General features: G+C 40.2%; 2 protein-coding genes across 4 annotated transcripts in view; both read right to left on the bottom strand.

Moving 5' to 3' along the window:
• Window positions 1-1,520, bottom strand: part of RASSF3 (Ras association domain family member 3) — an 84,491-nt gene extending 82,971 nt beyond the window's left edge. Inside the window, exon 1 of the mRNA XM_078376895.1 lies at window positions 1,240-1,520. The gene's annotated coding sequence lies outside the window, so the exon portion shown is untranslated. The remainder of the gene's footprint in view (window positions 1-1,239) is intronic.
• A 4,954-nt stretch (window positions 1,521-6,474) lies between these two features.
• Window positions 6,475-21,776, bottom strand: part of TBK1 (TANK binding kinase 1) — a 35,883-nt gene continuing 20,581 nt past the window's right edge. For all 3 annotated transcript variants that reach the window (XM_073000424.2, XM_073000426.2, XM_073000427.2), the window contains exons 11-21: window positions 19,961-20,052; window positions 19,139-19,240; window positions 17,693-17,771; window positions 15,385-15,506; window positions 15,203-15,279; window positions 14,555-14,594; window positions 13,537-13,638; window positions 13,318-13,414; window positions 11,145-11,251; window positions 10,409-10,480; window positions 6,475-8,864 (exon numbers count right to left, since the gene is read on the bottom strand). In XM_073000424.2, the coding sequence (XP_072856525.2) occupies window positions 8,813-8,864; window positions 10,409-10,480; window positions 11,145-11,251; window positions 13,318-13,414; window positions 13,537-13,638; window positions 14,555-14,594; window positions 15,203-15,279; window positions 15,385-15,506; window positions 17,693-17,771; window positions 19,139-19,240; window positions 19,961-20,052 (942 nt within the window). In that variant the 3' untranslated portion in view covers window positions 6,475-8,812. The remainder of the gene's footprint in view (window positions 8,865-10,408; window positions 10,481-11,144; window positions 11,252-13,317; window positions 13,415-13,536; window positions 13,639-14,554; window positions 14,595-15,202; window positions 15,280-15,384; window positions 15,507-17,692; window positions 17,772-19,138; window positions 19,241-19,960; window positions 20,053-21,776) is intronic.

Genomic DNA, 21,776 nt, shown 5'->3' with positions numbered 1-21,776 from the left:
CTGGAGAAAAATATTCCACTCTCACTTGCTTGTTCAGCTTGCTTACATACTGTAGTTCATTTTGGAGATTCCAATATATGCTCGGGTTATATACGTATATTCACCTCTTGAAGGTAATCACCATTAAACTCAGTGGGGCATACTTCTGAGTAAGCATGTACAGGGTTGCACTTACCGTTTCCCCGAAAATAAGACCTAACCTAAAAATAAGCCCTAGTATGATTTTTATATTTAATTTCATGGCAGATGTGACAACAGTCACAAAATTAAGACGCCTGCGTCTGGGGAGGAAAGTGATGACAAACCTAGACACCATCTTAAAAAGCAGAGACATCACCTTGCCGACAAAAGCCCGAATAGTCAAAGCTATGGTTTTTCCTGTCGTGATTTATGGAAGCGAGAGCTGAACCATAAAGAAAGCTGACCGCCAAAGAATTGATGCTTTTGAATTGTGGTGCTGGAGGAGACGCTTGAGAGTCCCCTGGACTGCAAGGAGAACAAACCTATCCATTCTGAAGGAAATCAACCCTTCAGATCCTGAAGCTGAGATTCCAATACTTTGGCCATCTCATGAGAAGAGAAGACTCCTTGGAAAAGACCTTGATGTTGAGAAAGTGTGAAGGCAAGAGGAGAACGGGACGACAGAGGGGACGACACAGGGCGAGGACGAGATGGTTGGACAGTGTCACAGAAGCTACTACCATGAATTTGACCAGACTCGGGAAGGCAATGGAAGCCAAGAGGGCCTGGCGTGCTCTGGTCTATGGGATCATGAAGAGTCAGCCACGACTTAACAACTAAGCAACAATGTTTTTTCAAGATGCTGGTAATATAAGCCCCACTTAAGTGAAACCCTACCCTCTGTCGTTGTGCAGCAACCAGAAGAAGATGACATGACTGTACTTGAATAAATGTAGATTGTTGTACGTGGGGAAAAATCCCCTGAAAATAAGCCCTACTGCGTTTTTTGGAGCAAAAAATTAATACAGTATCAGACCCTTTCTTATTTTCGGGGAAACACGGTATTTATTTGGCCACCATCTCACGCTACCCCGTAGGTTCAGAGGCGTTTACAGCCTTTTCTTTCTAAAGCGTCGATGGCTGAAGTGTTTGTTGGTTCACGTGCAGTGCCAGGAAAAGTGCCAAGGGAGGCGGTGGGCAGAGCTAAGGGGAACAGAGACAGGCCTATACTAAAAAAGAAAAAGAAAAAAGAAAAAGAGGTCGGGCGGGCCGGCTCACCCGCGCAGCGCTGTGTCGCCGATAAGATGTAAAGGCAGCACAGGTCGCACCACGTCCTCAGCCCTTCCGCACGCCTGAAGCGGTGTGGTTGCCTGAGCTGGCGCGGTTGGGCTTGTGCGGGCTCGAAGATGGTCCTAACATGGCGTGGTCGATGTAGTCCCTGACGTCGCCGACCAAACACAGGACAGACAGCCGCCACCGCGGGGGGAGCCCCGTTTCCCCCCTCAGGCACCGGCAACTCTTTATACTGAGGCCCGAAGAGCCCCGCCGCCGCCGCCGCCGCCGCCGCCGCCGCCGCCGCCTGAAGTCCCCGGGGTGCCTTCCCCACCGGCGCCCGCCTCCTCTTGCCTCTGGGACTCGGAGTCCCTCTGAGGAAGGAAGGAGGCGATTTCAGCGGGGCAGCCTCCTCCATGCTGGGTCCCGGCTGACGACTTTTAGAAACTGCCTGAGCCACCTCCGAGAAAGCAGAGGCCACGACGACTTGCAGCCGCGCGGGGTGTGGGTGGGGAGGGCATCCCTCGCCTGCCCGCCTGCGAGTCACCTCACCTGTAGCAACCGGACCTGCCTTGTCGGCCAGACCACCGCTTGGAGTCATTTGCGAGCGAGGGCAGGTAAAGCAGGACGGCAAAATGCCCGGCCCCGATCCCTCTGGAGAGGATAACCCAGGATGCAGAGGGCGGCTCAACTAGTTTAAATACATGCATTTTTAGATGACTCTCCTCGGGTTGTGGGACTTTATCGATACGTGGTAGCCGTAACTATGCCTCCTTGGGTACTTTTGGGAAAGAAAGGAGGCATAGAAATAGTTTAAATAAATAAATACCCAAATGAGTATCTGAAAATCTTATGGACCAGGGTGATCGTCTCTTGTAAGGGGTGGCGGAGGCGTAGCCCTCCAAATGGTGTACTGTAGTGCCGTTCTCATCATCCCTCACTATGGACCATGCTGGCTAGGGCTGATGGGAGTTCCAGTCCAACATCATCTCTAGGGTTGCAGTTTCATCTTCAAACGCTGCAGAAGGGGGTGGGCAATTGTAGTCCTCTAGGAACACGTCAGGCCTTCAACTCCCAGAATTATTCACTATTGGCTCTTCCAGGGTTGTGTGTGTGCGCGCCAGCGCTCAGTTATGGGATGCATACAGAGCTGAAGCCACCTTCCATGATTATTTTTAGAAAGCCAGGACGAGACATTGTTTTGTTTAAAAGGTAAAGTGGTGGCTTTCTCTTTGCTTAGAATACTAACATAGAAAAGTCGCATGTGCTACTGAGTTGTGCAGAGGAGCTTATTTGGTTTGGCTTGTATGTCATGACATGCTCTATTTACTAATTGCAAGCTGTTTCAAGATCACCAGCATGATACTGGTCATCTATAATGGCATGGGTCTTAATAGCTTGCCATAGTTACAGGTTATGGCAGGAGATACACAACTGTGACTGAAACCGACAGCACAAACCTATGCATCTTCACAAAAAAGCAGCTCCTATTTGTTCAGTGGGGGATACATGCCTCCTAAATCTTTGGAGGAAAGGAGAATGGGGACTAAATTGTCAAACATTGTTTTCTTTCAAAAATGTTTTATTTGTTAATGCATAAGTCTACCTTTCTGTCAGTAAATTGAAGCAGGAAATCTTTCATCGGCCACAATCTGCTGCCGCCTGTGATATAGAATCAGGTATAAGCCCAACAAAGTTATCACAACTGGATAGCCCATGGACAGGGAGGAGTTGCCATTGTTTATAGAAAATAATTAGAGGTTACTAGGCGCTCCTCGGTCGTGAAGCCAGGTCTGGAGGCCCTTCATGTGTGGATTGGGGCTAGGGATGGTATTGGGATCTTGCTGGGTTACCGCGCTCCCCGTGACCCAGCCACCTCCCTACCGGAGCTGGCGGACTTCGTCTCCGCGGCACTGTTGGAGTCCCAGAGACTTTTGGTCCTGGGTGACTTCAACATCCATGCGGAGGCGGAGGTATCCGGTCCAGCTCTTGAGTTCTTGGAAACCATGGCTTCCTTGAACTTATCCCAACATGTCAACGGCCCCACGCACATGGGTGGCCATATGCTCGACTTGGTTTTCTCCACCGAGTGTAATGAGCGTGGTCTGATGGTGACTGACCTCGTGTCAGTCCCCTTGTCATGGTCAGACCATTACCTAATAAAATGTAACCTCACAATGGCGCTCTCCCCTCGGAGGGAGCATGGATCTATTTTGATGGTCCGCCCTCGAAGGTTACTGGATCCAATTGGTTTTCAGGATACCATGACAGGGATTCCAGCAGAACTGTCTGGCGCTCCTGTCGAAGCTCTGGTCGATGGTTGGTTCTCCGCCGCTACTAGGGCTGTTGACACAATCGCACCCAAACGCCCTCTCAGGAGCAGAGCTTGGCCAGGACCCTGGTATAGTCAGGATCTATGAGTGATGAAGCGAATAAGGAGACGGCTAGAGTGCGCTTGGAGAAAGAAACCGACGGACTATAGTAAGATAGCTGTCAGGATCGCAACTAACCATTACCTAGCCAAGGTAAAGGCTGCTAAAAGATCTTACCTCGCTGACCGGATAAGCGAAGCTTCCAACCAGCAGGCGGAACTTTTCCGTATAGTTCGCGATCTATCCGGAATTGGTCAGGGTGAAGGGCCTCCCACTAGCATCTCACCTGACCAATTTGCAGCGTTTTTAAAATCCAAAGTGGAGGCCATCCGCCGTGACCTTTCTCCTTTTTAAAATACAATGGATCGAGCAGAGATGTCCAGCGCTCATCCTGCCCGGTTATTCTCGACTCCTTTCAGCCTGTAACACCAGATTTGGTAGGCAAGGCGCTTGATCGCTGTCGGGCCACCACCTCTTCTCTCGACCCTTGCCCGGCCTGGCTAATCAAAGCAGCCAGGCCGGTAACAACTGAATGGGCCACTGCAATAATTAATGGGTATCTCCAGGAGGGCAAGGTCCCCCTCGCCCTCAAGGAGACACTCATTAGGCCCATTAGGAAGAAACCAAATTTGCCGGCGGACGAAATTGGCAATTATAGGCCCGTCGCCAATGTTTCCTTCCTCAGCAAAGTGGTTGAGAGGGTGGTGGCAGATCAGCTCCAGGTGCTCTTGGACGAAACCAATGCTCTGGACCCATTTCAGTCGGGCTTCAGGCCGCGCTATGGTACAGAGACGGCACTGGTCGCACTGTTGGATGACCTGTTGAGGGAGGCCGATGGGGGCAACATGTCCTTGTTGGTCCTCCTCGACATCTCAGCTGCCTTTGATACCGTCGACCACGGTATCCTCCTGGGGAGGCTCTCCGAGTTGGGAGTCGGTGGCCTGGCACTTGCCTGGCTCCTTCCTGGAGGACCGCCCCCAGAGAGTACAGCTTGGGGAGAGGGTCTCAGCCCTGTGGAATCTCAATTGTGGGGTTCCACAGGGGTCGATCATCTCCCCAATGCTATTTAATATCTATATGAGGCCGCTGGGCGAGGTCATCAGGGGGTGTGGGGCATCATGTCATCAGTACGCTGATGACACACAGCTCTACATCTCCTTTACACCAACTTCAGTGGATGCCGTCCGGTCCCTGCAGCGCTGCCTGGACACTGTACTGGAATGGATGCAGTCAAATGGATTGAGGCTGAACCCGGACAAGACGGAGGTCTTGAGGGTGGGCGGCGCTTCCGTCAGTGGCATAGGTGACTCCCTCTCCTTTGGAGGGACGACCCTTGCCGCAAAGAGTGAGGTCCGCAGCTTGGGAATACATCTGGACCCGGCGCTTTCCATGGAAACCCAGGTGGCGTCCGTGGTCCGCTCCGCCTATTTTCATCTATGGCGGATTGCCCAGCTGCGACCATATCTTGATCAGGGGGCCCTCACTACTCTAGTCCATGCACTCGTAATCTCGAGATTAGACCACTGTAATGCACTCTACGTGGGGCTGCCTTTAAGGCTGACGCGGAAACTTCAGATGGTCCAGAATGCAGCAGCCAGGCTCCTTAGTGGGGTGAGAAAACACCAGCATATCTCCCCCACCCTGGCTGCTTTGCACTGGTTACCCATCCGTTTCCGCGTTGACTTCAAAGTGCTAATGATCACTTATAAAGCCCTAAACGGTTTGGGACCTCAATATTTGGCTGACCGTCTTCTCCCACCCAGATCTACCCGAATCACCCGACATAGCCAGCAGGGGCGGCTGAGGGGTCTGACGCCGAGAGAGGCCCGGAAGGAAAAAACAAGAAACCGGGCCTTCTCAGCGGTGGCTCCTCGGCTGTGGAACGCCCTTCCAACAGAAATTCGGCTGGCACCCTCGCTGGGTGTTTTTAAAAGCCAGTTAAAAACTTGGTTATTCAAGCAGGCCTTCTTTCCAGTCAATTAAGTCTTTCTCTTTGCTATTCCATCTTGGTAATCCTCTCTTTAAATTAATTGTTTTAAATTGAAATTGTAGCTGTAATTTTTATGATTTTATATATTTTTATACTGTTTTGTTTTATTTTGTAAGCCGCCCCCCAGTAGACATGGTCTAGAGGGGCGGGGTAAAAATCAAATAAATAAATAAATAAATAACCATACTTTCAAAAGCTCACGACAGTTCCTATAAATAATGTTCAGTTACAGGAAACCTGTGGAAAATTGAGAAGCTACTTTTAGTAAAAGAAAATGGGATTTCTAACAGTTGGAATTGCTAAAAAAAACAGTTGACCAATCAAAAGATCCAGCACACTGACATCTTTAGATAGTCTGAAGAAGTGGATTGGTCCATGAAAGTTCACATTAAAATATAGTGGTTAGTCTTTAAGGTGCCACAAAGTTTTTGTCTTCTTTATTTTTTAAAAAAATGTTTTTGTCCTAATATGCTAGCACAGAATAATATAGTTACCTCTTCTAAAACTGCATTAAAGTGTATGAAGTTGCCAGCACACATAATTTTATCTGCACTGCTTCTATTCTTTTGGTAAAGAAATGTGAATGATAAATTTAAGGTTAAAGATCTCTTCCTAGGATTCTTTAAAAAATAGTTGAAACAGATTAAACAGAATATACTGTATTTGTGCAAGGAAATTATTCATGCCTGAGTTGCTACATAGTTAAGTGGATAGGTTTGTTATACTGTATATGTATATTACAATGAATGCATATGTATCAGATCGCAGCTCCCACTTTTAAATTACAGTATCTTTCAGACAATACCCAGTCTTGAAGTACAGTACATTGCCTACACAGCAAGACCAGCAGCAACTAATCTTTTTCACTGAGAATAAATTAGACATATGAAAAAAGATTTATTTTTTAATTCTGCCTAATTGTAATACACTTAAAGAATTTTAACAAGTCTCACAGGCATGGCTGAAATTCATTCTCTAAAAACTAGGGTTCTCCCACAAATCAATATTAAAATAACAGTGCAAAATATTAAAAATAGTAAAAAGCAAGCTTTTATGGCATTACAGCATTACAGTAGTAATTGCTAATACTTTTACACTGTTCATTGAAACTGGCTTAGTATAAAGAAAATAAAATCTATTATTCTATTCCTCAACCCCATTCAATAATATTGAACAAATACAGATAAGCAAATTGATGATTCTGTGAAATGAAGAGTATAAAATGATTCCACAAAATAAGTGCATTACAGAAATATACTCTCTATATTTCCAAGTAGGCATTTATATATAAGGCAGCAATATTTCATAGATTACTACCTACAATTTGATCCTTCTAAACCAAGAATTGCTCCCTCAACTCCTTTAAATTCCATTTAATAATGGAATTTAAACACCTCTGTGCAGGACATAAGAAATCACTTGCTATTTGTGTGTGCTCTTTCTAATGGATTGGGCTGTGGAAAAAACAGCAACAAAGAACCTTAACTACACTTCTGTTCTTCTCAAATTATTCAGGATGGAGTAACCAGAAAACACCATTACTAACTGAAAATATAAAGAACACTAGGTCTATAAGAGTCTTCCACTGGTTCTTGAGATTACAGTGTATTTCTGTGTAAGATTCAGAATATTTGGTTTTGCATGTCAAAAAGGAAGAGACAAAGAGATGTTATCCATTGGGAATCTAATGTATACAAATCCGACTGGAAGGAACTGGAATACATGGTTGAAAGCCCCTGGCTCCTAAATTCTAGAAGAGAGTGAAATCAATTGTTTCCTTTCAGGTCTGGTACAGAATAAACCATCGGAGAGTTAGGGTCTTATTTTTCTGACACATAGGAAAGTAAGTTCCATCAAAGTTAGTAAAGTGACAACCTGTTTTATTCTGTAAGTACGTATAAAGTACTGAAAATAAAGGATGAATGTTTACTATAGCTTGACTCCAGACTTATTCATCTTTAGAGCAGACACTAAAATCAAAGAGTCTATCCTAAGCATGACTGCATCTGGGTCCAACCATCTATGTGTAACAGTAACACATGTGTACAAGCTTCTATATTTATGTTTTATTTAACATGGAATGGTGGTCCACTCTTTCTATTTGAATTTGAAACAGAAAGACATTTCTACTACTTTCTTAGAATTTATGGAAGACAGAAACCAGTTACGGTCTTTGCTTAGTGTTTAATATGAATATGCATGTCTCAACAAAAGTTAATGTTTTTAAAAGGATATTTTAAAATTTTTTACCAACAAAGATTAAGATTCACTGAATTTGGAATATACTGGAATTCCTACTGCACAGTTTTACAAACAGTGCAAGTTTTAGAGGTGACTTGTCATAAGTTAAGAAATGTCTGTGTACTTTTTCTGTTGCACATCGAATCATATGACTCAGTATGCAACAAATAAAATCTATGGCAATTTGATTCCAAAACTTCAGAATTTGAGTCATTATCTGTTGCATACTGAATTGTGTGACTCAATGTGCAATGGGTAATGTCTATGGAGATGCCTGAAAGCAATTCACTTCCAAAAGTTATACCATTTGTGTAACAGGATTTCAGCCACTGTATACTACCAAAGAAAATACTTACAAGATGTTGTAGCTTTTTTACTTTACCTGTGATGAGGAAATGGAAGGCTAAATTTATATTTGCTTCATAAAGGCAAATTGCACTTTTGGTAACATACAGTGATACCAAAAAATGGACATGATTAAAAATCTAACAGTATATTCTGCACATTCAAAATTTAAAAACTCATGTTTAGAAGTATGTTTTTGATTTTTGGCAACAGATATTTGTTCACAATTAAAGGAAGCTGAGATAATTCCAGATTATCATACACAAGATATTAAGCATTCAAGTGACTTGAGAGGAAGCCTAATTTTTGAACAGCAGGGAAATTCAGGGCAACAATTTCTCCAGCAATATTCACATAAAAACAAACAGCATTTGAAGTAAATGCATCATAACAGTGTGCTCACCACAATATGCAGCCATAATTGTTTTATATAGACAATTTTCATGTTCCTTAAATGTTAAGAACACTTTTAACATTACCAAAAGAAAGAGACTTTCTATATTTACAGTATATAAATATTTACACACGTCTATTACATATTGAAAGAAAAGCCAAGTGCAGAATACTCTTTCTGTCTATAAATGCCCTTTGTGTGCAAGGCCAACAGACTGCATCCTGGCAGATGTGGAAACTAGATACAATCAACATTTCGTGGGCCACCATCCATAGTTAAAGCACCAAACCTAAAGAAAAGAGCAATTTGGTTTAGTCACAATGTTTAACAATAGTATGTAACAATTAGCTCACTACAGCGAAACCTCAAATTTGCACAGTACTTTGCATCTGCAAATAGTTCACCTTATACTAATGCTAGGAAATACTGGCTTGGATCCAGGGAGTCCTATCCCCATAAGGCACTTCCACTCATGCATGTGGGGTAAATTTGTGATTTATCTTAATTCCTTCCCCTCTATAGCTTTCCCATGGTGCTTCACAAACAATTCCAAATGTTTCATTAATTTCAGGGGTAACTTTTTACTAGATTCAAAGGCAACTATTTCCCCCGTAATTCTCTTGTTATAAGCTGTAGTATGGTCTGGAAAGTCACAGATTATGGTAATACTATAACAGGATCTAAGATTATGTCAGTATTTCATCTTTCAGCATCTGTGTCTAGGTCAGCTGTATATCTGATTATATATTAATTTTCTCCATGTAAATATGTTTTGAGAAATGTTTCTTACAGCATATGTCTATAAAAACAACTGTCAACCAATCTAGAGTATACTTCTTTTGTAGAAAATACTATAATCATTCATAATTCAATTAAAAAAATCTATCTGTAAAAAGAAAGCGCATTAATCAGTGGGAGCCGACTGGAAATCAAAAGCTTAGGATGTTAGAGTAAAACCCATATTTCTTCAAGCAACTCCTTCAAGCCTTTAGAACACAATGTCATCAATATCCATTACTTGAAACCTGGCAATAACAGAAAGCTTCTATGTCACAGTTTAAGAGCAGGAAGTGATGTTTACCATTAAAGGATTAGTGTAAATCCAAAGAGATGTGCATAGTGCTATTTTCTTCTCTTATTTCCCTCATTGTTCTTCTCTCCTTCCTTGTCTGCTATTATTCTTTTTTACACTTTCTTTATTGCAGGCCGAAATCCTACTGAGTTTTTTTTGCTAACATAATGCAACTGGTATACATCTTGGTGGCAAACTGATGCAAATTAAAAGATTAACATAGGTTTATTGTTTCACACCAAGTTGCCTAATTTAGCAAGCAAAGCAACTGCATTCACTAACTTCTTATCTGGCAGCTATTACATACCAAAATTTGTGCTAGTCATACACCAGCAGGTGTGCTTAAGAAAAATTTGGTCATTATTTATTTTTGTATTTAACATTCATCTAACTCTCTTGTTTATACCTGTGATTTACTCTCCAAGGATGGCAGGGGGATTAAAATGGAGGGAGACGTGAAAAACCATTGGGGTTGTTAATTATTTGTACTCTATTTTTAAAAAATGGAAAAACCCCAAAAAAACCACTGATAACTAAAAAAGAAAATGGTAGATCTAACAGTTGGTACCTTTCCAAGACAATTGTTGTCTTTTAAGCTACTTTAATTAAAATGTGTTTTAATACTATACTTTAAAAAAAATTCAGTGCTTAAAAACGTAATGTTGTTTGCTGCCTTTAGTTCTAGTTTTGGGGAAAGGTGGGATGGAAATCAAATAAAATACGCCAAAAACCAAATAAAGTTCTTTACAGGGCTCACTTACCTTTCCAAAAGGTGGTTATTCTCTACTAATTCTTTGACAACACCCTCCATTTCTTCTTTCAGTTTTTTCATACTGCAAATATAAAAAAAATGAATGTACTGTTTCATGCTAGACTTTCAGTTTGAGAAACAGGAAAATAAAACTGTTTTTAAAAGACAATCATCACAGAACTGCATTGCTGGAAGAGATGCTATGGGTCACTGAGTCCAGCTCCTCCCAGGAAAGTACAGTGGGGAATCGAACTCCCAGCCTCTGGCTCTGGAGTCAGATACTAAACCACTGAGATATCCAGCAATTTGTAGTAACTACTCAGAATGATTCTAATAACCTTCAGTGATGAGTATTTCATTAATATATAAGCAGATGACATGGAAGTAAAAAACACACATGGCGGTATAATCTCTTATGGAGCTACACAAGCATGCAATATACACATTCAGACAAATGTAAAAGATGTTGCTAGTCAAATGTAGATAAACCCCAAAGTCAATCTGACTTTCTTTCTAACACACGTTGATCTAATGCAGAATATGCCTATTTTTCATTGTTATTCAGTAGTTTCTTAAACATAGAGAAAGAGGGGGGAGGCAAAAATTAGTCACAGAACAACCTGGAGAACAGACCATATCCTAACACAGAGGACTTCCTTCCAACTGGCCAAAGCTTCTGCTTTAATAGAAACAACACGGACTAATTATAGTTTAGTGTCCTATTAAAAAAGGTGAACCTTTCTTACCCAAGGGTCATTTCTACCAAAGTGTTTGAACTTGGATACACAGGATTAACTGCATGTTTTATTCCAGTGGAAGCTGCAAACATCTTGTGAGGCAAAGTTTCTTGTAACTGCAATAAATACATGTAGTCATGTAAATTACAAAACCAAAAACACTGAGTATTTCTGATTGGCATCTACCAGTTTTAAAAAATCCTGTGTCTTGATGGATACAGTCAACTCTCATTAGGCTATTTATAACATCTTTAAAAGTACATCAGGCTCCCTGAAAGCAAAGTCAATATTAACAAATCAGAATGTACAAAATTCTGAAGACTGAAATAACTAAACATACAAAGAGATCTGTGGCAATAGTGAGTTCCAAGAAAAATTTAATGCAAAAAAGAGTGTTGGCAATAAAGAATCTTCTGGCACATTAAAGGCTAGCTGGTTTTATTTGGCGTAACCATTTGGGAATTACAGCCTACTTCTTCAGATGCACTTGGCTTGTCACCAAATTGCTGCTGATAACACACCCATCCTGGCACTAAGTAAGCCAATTAATGCATATATACCTGAAATTCTGGACAACATCTTCAAGCATATAACATAGGGTTCTGTTATTTTTGCTGCAACAACTATTCCTTTACAAATAACTCTGGTTATCTAAACTCATGTATTAGAAATACTGTATATGTAAGTGGACATTTTCTACAATTTTAATTTTCCTCTTCTCTTGACTCTTTTTATTAAAGAAACAAATTAGCCAGCCTCTGGGCATTTCTGTTTCCAGAACGAGTGCCTGGTCTAGAACCCTACTAATGATTGAAAAAAAACATACTGATTTTTATATCTCTTCCACTTTGGAAAAACCACAAGTAACCCTAACTTTTTTACGAGAGGAGGTAATCAGTCAAATGCAGAATTTTTCCACATTAGGCGGATTTGTTATAACACAAATAGTTAATTCACACATATGGTAATGCCACTGAGATGATGATTGGATATGCTGTGCCTTAAAAATGTCTGCTTCTGTTATTAGATTGTACAGACAGAGTTGTGCCCATTAAGTATAATATATTATTCTGGTATTTATGAACAGTTGTGAAAACTCTTATTAGCTAATAAACTGCTAAGTTGATGGTTCCATGAAATTAAATGTGGTTGCTTAGAAATTGGAAAAAAAGAGAGCTGGTTAAATAATGTAATATACATAGAGAAAGAAAGAAGCTGAAAGTTATGGATGCTCATTTTCCCTACTTTGAAATTACTATAAAAAAAGATGCAGTACGAATTTCAACATATTTAAATATCTTACAGTAGCCAAAAGTTTGTTTTCTCAGAGCACACAACAGCTTGTTGCATACATGGTTATCTTTTTATGTCAGTTGTGCAAATGGGTACTCACTACCTCCTTAATCACATTTAAGACTCATTGTCTTATGAGGCAAGGTAGAGGTTGCTTGAAGAATTTTGGAGTGCTGTGCACTGGCAAATAGCACGCTGGCCAATGACTTAAACTGACCGTGTATGATGCATTTACCATACTCTATCTAGCTTCTGTGGTACTACTATTCCATATTGGCCTATTGTTCTGACAAGCTGGACTAAGTTGCACATTAAGCTGTAATACCAGACAGTCTGCTAAATAAGAACGATGGCCCTGATTCAACAAAGGCAATCTATACTTGGAGATACATTTCTAAGAATAAATCATACTGCTGTGCAGAAAGGAAAAACAGCTGCCAGTGACACGCCCTATTTACATGAGGGAATGGTCAAAAGACAGGTGGCAATGTAAAATGTGATTATTATTAGCAACTTTGATTATTAGTATTTACAATAACATTTGCTATGATCTCTTGCAGGAGAGGGGACGACAAACAATCTGAAACAGCTGATAAAAGAAGATTGCCATAATTGCTCACTGCAGCTGGACTGGGACTCATCTTTTCTGAACTAAAACACTGAAGATGTCTTAAACCTGGTCTTTTCTCAGAATTATGAAACTATCCTTGTCCCTAGTAATTTTAATGGAACAGTGATTAAGCCTTTTACAGTATATGATAAATTTCAAGATGCCCTGGAGAAGCATGAAACATTTTTTAAAATGTGGGTAGACAATTACAAATTTAGACTAGGTAACTATTTTTTACTGTGTTAATACTGTTGTGACATAATTAAAGAGAACTTTCACCTCATATACATAGTCCTGGTATTTGGAAACTTCTTCCTCAATATCAAAGCACAGATTTCGGAGAGTCAGTAACTGTTTCCTTAAATGGAGCATCTTCCTGGAAAGAAATTACCATCCATTTTTCAAACATCTTTGTTAATATTTGCTGCTCATAAAAGTGCTGGATGGCACAGAAAATACTACTCTTGAAAACCTAAATGCAATATAAAAAAATCTTGCCTCATCCAATCATCTGCCTTGTTCAAGAACGTTTCATATTTCTTAACACAATCTTCCTTGAATAGTGTCATAGCTTTTGTGGCATGGACAATAAGCTTCTGCCTGTAGCACAGAAAGAAGAATCAGTGCATTGTCATCACTTCCAGATATTCCATTTTACTAGCTAACTTGAAGGTTAATAGGATGGGTAATAGGTGCACAGCTGTGTATCAAGGAGAAGTGCTGCTTTCAGCAGTGAGCACCTCGCAACTTGTTTTGGAGGAGAGAGAAGGAACCAATCAGAGATCTCTGTTCTGTTCATGGTAAACCCATTTGCACAATACCTCAGATGAGTAAAGTTATTTGCATATTGGAAGGGGTCAGCATGGCAGAAAGAATCCAGAGTAAAGGAATCATCAGAGGGAGGGGAAACAATGAACTGGTGAAGCAATCTGGAGTGACAGTCCGAGAGTCAAACTGTCTCATCTGCCCTTGGGCAAAAAGAGACGGTGGGGAGAATTCACCAGCCAACCCAGCAAGGTAGATTTGTGTATTTACAATCCTACATAAAACATTTCCAGCAAGCAGGGAGGTGGAAAATGTCAGTCCATGATGGGTCTTACACTGGGGCTATCTGGGAGGAACAGAGCAGCTCCCCACGATGCCTTAATATCCCCTTTCCCCAAATGCCCCCATTCAGGATTTTCTATCTACTATCTTTGATGGGAGCCTTTCCATTCAGGAGAAGCAAGGGGTTTTAATGGGAGACAGAATTTCACCAACAATAATTCAACAGAGGGGGACCAGCAAGCCATCCAAACATAGACCAGCCATCAAGACTGGAGGTAGGGAATTTTTCTGTTTGTATGCTTGCTTTCCTGAAGTTTATATTCTCATGTTACAAGTTAGCTTCAGCGGCTTGCATAAAAATCCTGGGGGAAAGGAATGAGATGTTTTAACTTTATTCCTCAAAGTGAAGATCAGGGACAGGGGAAGACTAAAATTCTGTATTGCAAAAATAAAAATAAAAAAGACTCACTTGTCAAATTTGTGAATTTGTTCCTCATTGTAAGGAAGTCCTATAGAGGGAAAAATCAAATTAAATTGGACTGTGAACTGATGTTGCATTTACTATTCATGCTATGATCTGTTTATACAACAATTACTGATGGGTTTTCAGTCTATTATGCCCATCAATATAAACGCTTAGATTTAATAATTTAAAAAATAAAATAATCAGTCTCAAACAAGTATCAAGTTGTAAAATTAACTTGAATAAATAAACAGGCAATTAGTTCTGTCTTTCCATGGCTCATTTAACAAATTTAGAGGGCATATAGTAGTCTGTGTTACACAACAGAAATAAAACTGTACATAAAGTGGAGTTGTTATTGATCCCAGCTATTAAAAGTGTAAGATACTGATTCCTAAAATTTGCATAAAGAGAATGCATAAAGAAAATGTATCATGTCCTCCACCTTAGAACATCCTGCATTTTATTATTTAATGTATTTCTGTTGTTATATTATTTATATTAGATGTCTAATATTATCTATTAAGAGTGGTTTCATTTCTCTTTCTGCATACAGCCTCATTGGCTATGAAGCAATAAAGTATTTGTATTCGTTAAAATACTCTCTTAATGATAAGGTGAAGCTGAACCAAAAGTAGATTAAAAGATACCTACGTCGTTCTGCTTTGTCTTTTTTGAACTGATAATAAATGTCTGTTATAGAACTCAGTAGTACTTGTAACCTTTCTGGGCTAGAAGAGAGTGGGGAAAATTAACAGTAAAAACATTAAGAACATCCCAAAATATAGGTTCTTAACAAAACACAGAGTAAGCACTCAGAAGGTAATGACACTTACTTTCTGTCTTTGGGATGTGTGCCTTCTTGACTAGTCCAGCCATCAGATAGCAAGCCACTAGGAGAGAGTTTGCTTTTGATGTCCTGAAGGCTAGTCTCTATTGTTCCCTGAGAACTAGAAACCTGCACAAATGCAACATATTCAGTTATACTCAGTAAAAACTACAACTATGAGCAACCTAACATGTTACAGTCCTGAAATCTTGCCTAAAATTTGGAAGTGGTGTTCAATTCAGTTACAATGACATTAAAAAGTTGTATTATGGGACATAATTGATAGAAACCTGCAACATGGAATGTGCATCATAACAGCATCCTGTAAATCAAGCACAAATCCTGGTATTCAGAACCATTCTCATTAATGTATTTCAATAATCCTTCTACTGGAGGAAGAAAAAACTTCCAAATGTTAACTAAGATTCTGTGCTTACTGTTGGTAAGCTATATTTTCTAGGCAGTACAAAGATGCCCTTGCTCTCATTTTATAACATTAAATATGGCTATTGGTTTTATTCAGCTGGCTGGAGTATCTGGCTGGGGAACCAGGGGACAGCTCCCCACTGTGCCTTCTAGCAGAAGAACCAGCCTCTGTAGCTTTGGGCAAGTTACACAGTCCCAGAGTGCCAGCAGAAGAAGTGAGTAGTAAACCATTTCTAAGTACTTTATACCATGGAAACTGTGGCAAGGGTCACTGTAAATTGGAATCAGCTTGCCAGCACATTATTATTAGTATAAATTTTACTTTTTTCCTTAATTTTGGGTTATTGTGGGACTTTCTGTTTTAAAAGAGCGTGTCCCAGCCTTGTGGTTATATCCACTCATGGAAAAGGCTTCAGGAGTTAACCTAGAGGCAAAATCCGGAGCTGGAGTCCCGAAGGCAGCATGTGTCGTTCTGCCAACTCCTGCGACATTGCTGGAACCAGTTGTATTGGCTCTTGCCTTTCCATTGGACCATTTCAGCAATGTGGAGAGCGGGGATCTGCTGCTTGGGTAACAGCCTATCCTCCATATTACCTTACCCGGGCTTCATGCTCTGGAGAGGACACTCCTCGATTCAGAGCATGTCACCATAGTCTCTTGAGACCGAAGGATGCCTATGCCTATGCGCTGCTGCAACAGTACAGTGCATAGTATGCTTGTGCAGCAATTTATATATTCCCAGGCAATAATCCTTAGGATTAAATAATTTGATTCTGGGAGGGTGAAAGGGGATGGGAGAAAGATGGAGAGAAAAACAAAAAGCGGATAAAGATGTATCATGAAGGGATGCTGAAATAATAGGCAGGTAGGAATTACAATAGCAACAAAAGGCAGAAGCAGAATGGAAAGAGCTGAGAAAAGTGTGTATCTTGAACCAGTTGAGGAATGAAGATACTTTACTAACACTAACTTCATTACAGTGGTGCCCCGCAAGATGGGCACTCCGTTTAACGACGAAACTGCATCACGACGAACTTTTTGCGATCACAAAAGCGATCACAAAACAATGTTCCCTATGGGGGAATTTCGCTTTGTGATGATCGGTTCCCTGCTTTGGGAACCGATTTTCACGAAGCAATGATTTTTTAACAGCTGATCGGCGGTTTCAAAATGGCCACCAGGTAAACAAAATGGCCGCCCGCTGTTTTCTGGGACGGATTCCTCGCTGCACAGGCAGCGAAAATGGCCGCGCTATGGAGGATCTTCGCTGGACAGTGAGTTTCCAGCCCATAGGAATGCATTAACCGGGTTTTAATGCGTTTCTATGAGCTTTTAAAAATCGCTTTACAACGTTTTCGTTCTACAGCGATTTCGCTGGAACGAATTAATGTCGTAATGCGAGGCACCACTGTACTTGTACTGTATAAGGAAACTGAGGATATACTATTCGGGGGGGAATTATACGAGCTAAGGAATTTCAGAACTGTACTAGATAATATTAGGCGAATGTTCAATGTCTACAATTTCAGGAGTAACTCTCAAGACAGCGCAAATAGAATTCTTTCATAGAACCATTTCCCTACCCTTAAAAACTCTTGATTACACATGGAAAAGAGACACGGGGCTATTTTGCCATATGGATCCTGCACAATGCTGCTTTGAAACACATGTGACAAAACTGAGATTTAATTTCTCTTTAATGAGTTTCATTTTCTTTCTGTATATAAAAGGCTCAGTTCTGGGAAGCGGGGAGAAATTGTATGTAAATAAACAGGCTTTAGTCAACATTGTAGAATGTTAATCAATTTTCCACTGTAGGAAAAGATTAACTACACAGAGAATTTGACAGAATTTTGAGCACTACAACGAGGTAACATTAAGATGCTTACCCGTAGCAGCTTTGAATGTATATCTGAGATTTCATGTACTTCTGACGGTGCCAGATTGATCTGTAGCAAATTCTGACAGCTATTCAAAGGAAAATAACGACACAAATAATGAGAGTTCTGTTTACTGTAAAAAAAAAAAAACTATGCTGAATTACTGTTATTTCTGGTCTACAGGTGGGCAATATCTTTCTTATATAGTGAGAAAACATGCATGCTTCAGAGCTATTCAGAACTCAGGCTAGATTGTGAAAAACTGGAGGGGGGGGGAAGGACAGAATTCTGGGGGGGGGGGGGAATGATTAAATTCTTTAAGCAGTTATACTGAGGCCCAAGATGGAGAGCAGAGTATTTTCATTGCATCCATGAACCTTATACACATTAGCTTCAGGAATTCAATCTTCCTTCAGAGTTGATTGAACCTGAAAGGATAATACTCCCAAAGACCTTTGCAACATATTTTGTTTTTTCAAAAATAGCAGTATAAACAATTACCCTTTGTTGCTGATGATACTTCTTGATCTCACCTACTGCTTTCTAGCTTTAGGTTTCTTGATTTACAAAGGATATAATGTACAGTAGGAAGGAAGATGACTCAAGCTGTCATTAAAGAATTTTTCAAGGGATTGTGTCAAGACTATGAAAACACTGATTAAATCCATCTCCAATACTGTTTATAAAAATACATCTAGCACAAGCTGATTCAAGTTAAGTGGGCTGCAAGTCAAAGCACTGCAGAACAGGTTTCCCAAGCAGAAGATACTGCAATAATTACAAAAGAACCAATCACTCCACCCTATCACAGCTGTATAAACATTCAATGATAGGGAATATTTGGGACACCAGATATTGTGGACTTTACTTCCCCAAAGCACCAACCACTACGGTCAGTGGTAAGGGGTCATAGGACCTGTAGCCTAAGGCTTTTGGAAGGCTAAAGCTGCCCACTGGTATGACTTTAGGTGAATACTTTGTGCAAAACACTAGGGCACAGCAGCCTACAGCTTGATCCATATCACCACAAAAAAGAGCAATTACACTTACTCAATTGAACAGCAGATCCCCAAAACAGAATTTTCTGTTTACAACATTCATCTACAATGTCTAAAATCCTGCTGCGCAGCTCCGTGTGCATAATGATGATGATGTCATCAGGAGTGCCAAATGGTGAATAAAGGCAATATAGGGTGTACGTGATGTACACATAAATCAACAAAGTCACATTTGCCCAGAATCTCCAAAGGAAGTCTTTAATCAGTGGCAATTTGTCACTGATGATGAGATAATCACTGTTGGGCATGTCGAACTGTGCAACAGGATTTCAGCCAATGAGTCAATTACTGTTCTTCTTAATGAGTGAAAGTCATTAAGAAAAACTATAGCCCTCACTGACTTGGAAGAAGATGTTCACATCCTACCCAAGAAAGTAAAAAGAGCAACTCAACTCACATCTTCCCAGCTTTTTCTATATTTCTGTTACAAAATTCCAGCTTGATAACAACCACCGTCTTTTTGTGAAATGTTTCATTATAATCTTCCTTGATAATTTCACTAGAAAAGAAAAATACTGAGAGATTACAAAAATCTAGAAGAATGTTCATTATATAATATATGGATACTATATAGACAGCAACTTAATCTGTATGATCTTCTATAAAAATGCTTACATTAATTCTCAATTGCCTACTAAAAATGAATATGAACTGTTCAAGTCAGTACTGACAAAACATTTACTTTTTCATGTAAAAGCACTACATTCTAAATAGACCCCAGGGTTGCAATTCCAAATAAAATTCTTAAGCTGCATGCTCCCTTAAACTGAGCAAAACTGACTTCTGAGTAAACATGGTTAACATTGTACCGTCACACAGACAAGGCTTGAAAGCTTACATGTTCTCTACATTTTTAGATTCTGTTGGAGAAAACCCTTTGAAATTAATGGAAGTTCAATCATAACTAGTCTAACCCCCATTGATTTGATCAGTCCATTCCAGTTATGACTGACTGGATCTAGCCAATGATTCATAAATATTTGGTTCAACAGTTTCCTTTGATTAACTGAAAACTGTGACACACTATAAACTCTACTGATTTTGGGACAAGGGATATAATTCAATTAATGCAGAGGTTTGTCTACAGTTTGATAGATATATATTGAGCACAAATCTCTTCAAGGCTCTTCACTTTTCAAATTGACACTCTGATTACCCAGGTCAGTACCAATGCCTCAGAAATGACATTCAACAAGACTGAAGCAATGACAGAACTCACATTAACCATCTGGTTCCTTTTCTCATGAGTTCTTGGTAAAGCAGTAAAGCACGAGCAACTCTGCAGGCATAACATACAACGCCTGTCACAGCCTGAAAGACAAATAAAAGGCATAGGGCCATAAATTATGCTTTCCCAAAAGCCAATTATTTTTAATAAAACTTTTTGTAACCAAATATTCTGAACATTTGTGATGGAGACAACGGAATGGAAAGATCATTTGCCAAGGCAGAAAACAACAACAGCGGATATAAAGAATACATTTTAGCTGGTTGGCACAAGATACTGAACCTAGCATAACTCTTGAATAGAAGGAAAGATTTGGTTTTAGGCATTGCACTAACAAACCTCTCTTATACTTTAAGAGAGACTTCTGTGTGATGAAGGATTGTTGAATCTGACTGATTTCCTCCTCCAGAAATCCTGAAAAAGTACCTTTAATGTAATTGTTAACTAAATCTCACGACTAACATGTTATTACATAAACACAAACAGTTCAGCTACTTCTTTATACTTCTGTAACTGCCATAGGAGAAATAACCATTTAAAAGTAACTTACACAGTTATTTACACTTACAAGCCAGTAGTACCCTGTTCCATATTTATTTGTTCACAAAGTTCCCACTGTGGAAGCTGCTGTATCAATCTGACACGACGTTGGTGATGAGTCACCTCCCATAGTTGGAAGTTTTGCATGTGTAAATATTGAATCGGACACTAGTTGTTAGGCCTCATCCAGAAGAACAGGGGGCTCAAAAGGGGAACAAGCCAGAAAAAAAGGGGCAAGAAGATGGCTCAGATGCATATATGGCTCCCATGTAGAGGAGGAAACACTAGCTGCTTGGAAAATGGGATGCCCGGAACAATGTCATGGGGCTGATCCAGCTTCTTTGAGCCTAAAACAATGGGCCAGTATGGAGATGGATATATAATGCATAGAGCCTGGGATGTTCCTTATACAGAGATATGGTACCTAGGCTTACGTCACCCCCTGAAAACAGAGAACTGCCTCTACAGGTTTTGACCTCACCATATTATTCACCGATGAAGAAGGAATCATTAGGGGTGTCAATTGAACAAAAAACCACAATACTTGACAGATGTTGATTTCTTTCCTTAACATTTCCCCTAAATCTTGGTTCCTGATCCTTTTCCTTTTCCAAAGGAGGACTTTTCCTTTCCGTGACACATCCTTCTCTCAATTGAACTTTCTACCGAGCCTTTCTGGGATTCCCCCCCATCTGGAATTTAGGAGGAGATTCTGCTGGACCTAAAGTATATATCCAGACCTATGGGAACAGGCTTGTCACATCCTTGTGTTGGATTAGGTAGATATAATATTTAAAGTTCTGTTTTAAGCATATTTTGATTTTTCGGCCATACAGTCAAGAACCTTTAGGGTTGCTTCTAAAAGTCAAAGCTAGAGGGAATTTAGGTGGTGCTAGATAATATTTCAAGCGGCTGCTCATTTCATAGGTCTTGATTTTGCATGCCACTGAGATTTCATTTAAAGAGTTAATTTAATTTGTTTGGGATTGTATCTATTCAGAGGAGTTTAGTGGAATCATAATCTGCTTTGCATGGGAAAATTTCTGTTCTGTAACAACTCATCTGATTTTAAGGCACGTCATTGTTTTCTGCATGGAATGTTGCTCTTCTGATTTCTACTTGAAAATGTTTCATCCTTCTTGAACTAACAAAAGACATTAATAATGTCTCTCTATTCTTTGTGTAAATCTTAAATAAATGTCCCCATTAATGGTACCTTTAAGCTGCCTACGGTAATTTCTTGTTATGCCTTCCTATCTACTGTGGT

Source organism: Pogona vitticeps, chromosome 5, assembly GCF_051106095.1.
Source record: "Pogona vitticeps strain Pit_001003342236 chromosome 5, PviZW2.1, whole genome shotgun sequence".
Lineage (NCBI taxonomy): Eukaryota > Metazoa > Chordata > Lepidosauria > Squamata > Agamidae > Pogona > Pogona vitticeps.
Note: the sequence above shows the minus strand (reverse complement) of the source record. Positions and strands in the feature narration are given on the sequence as shown.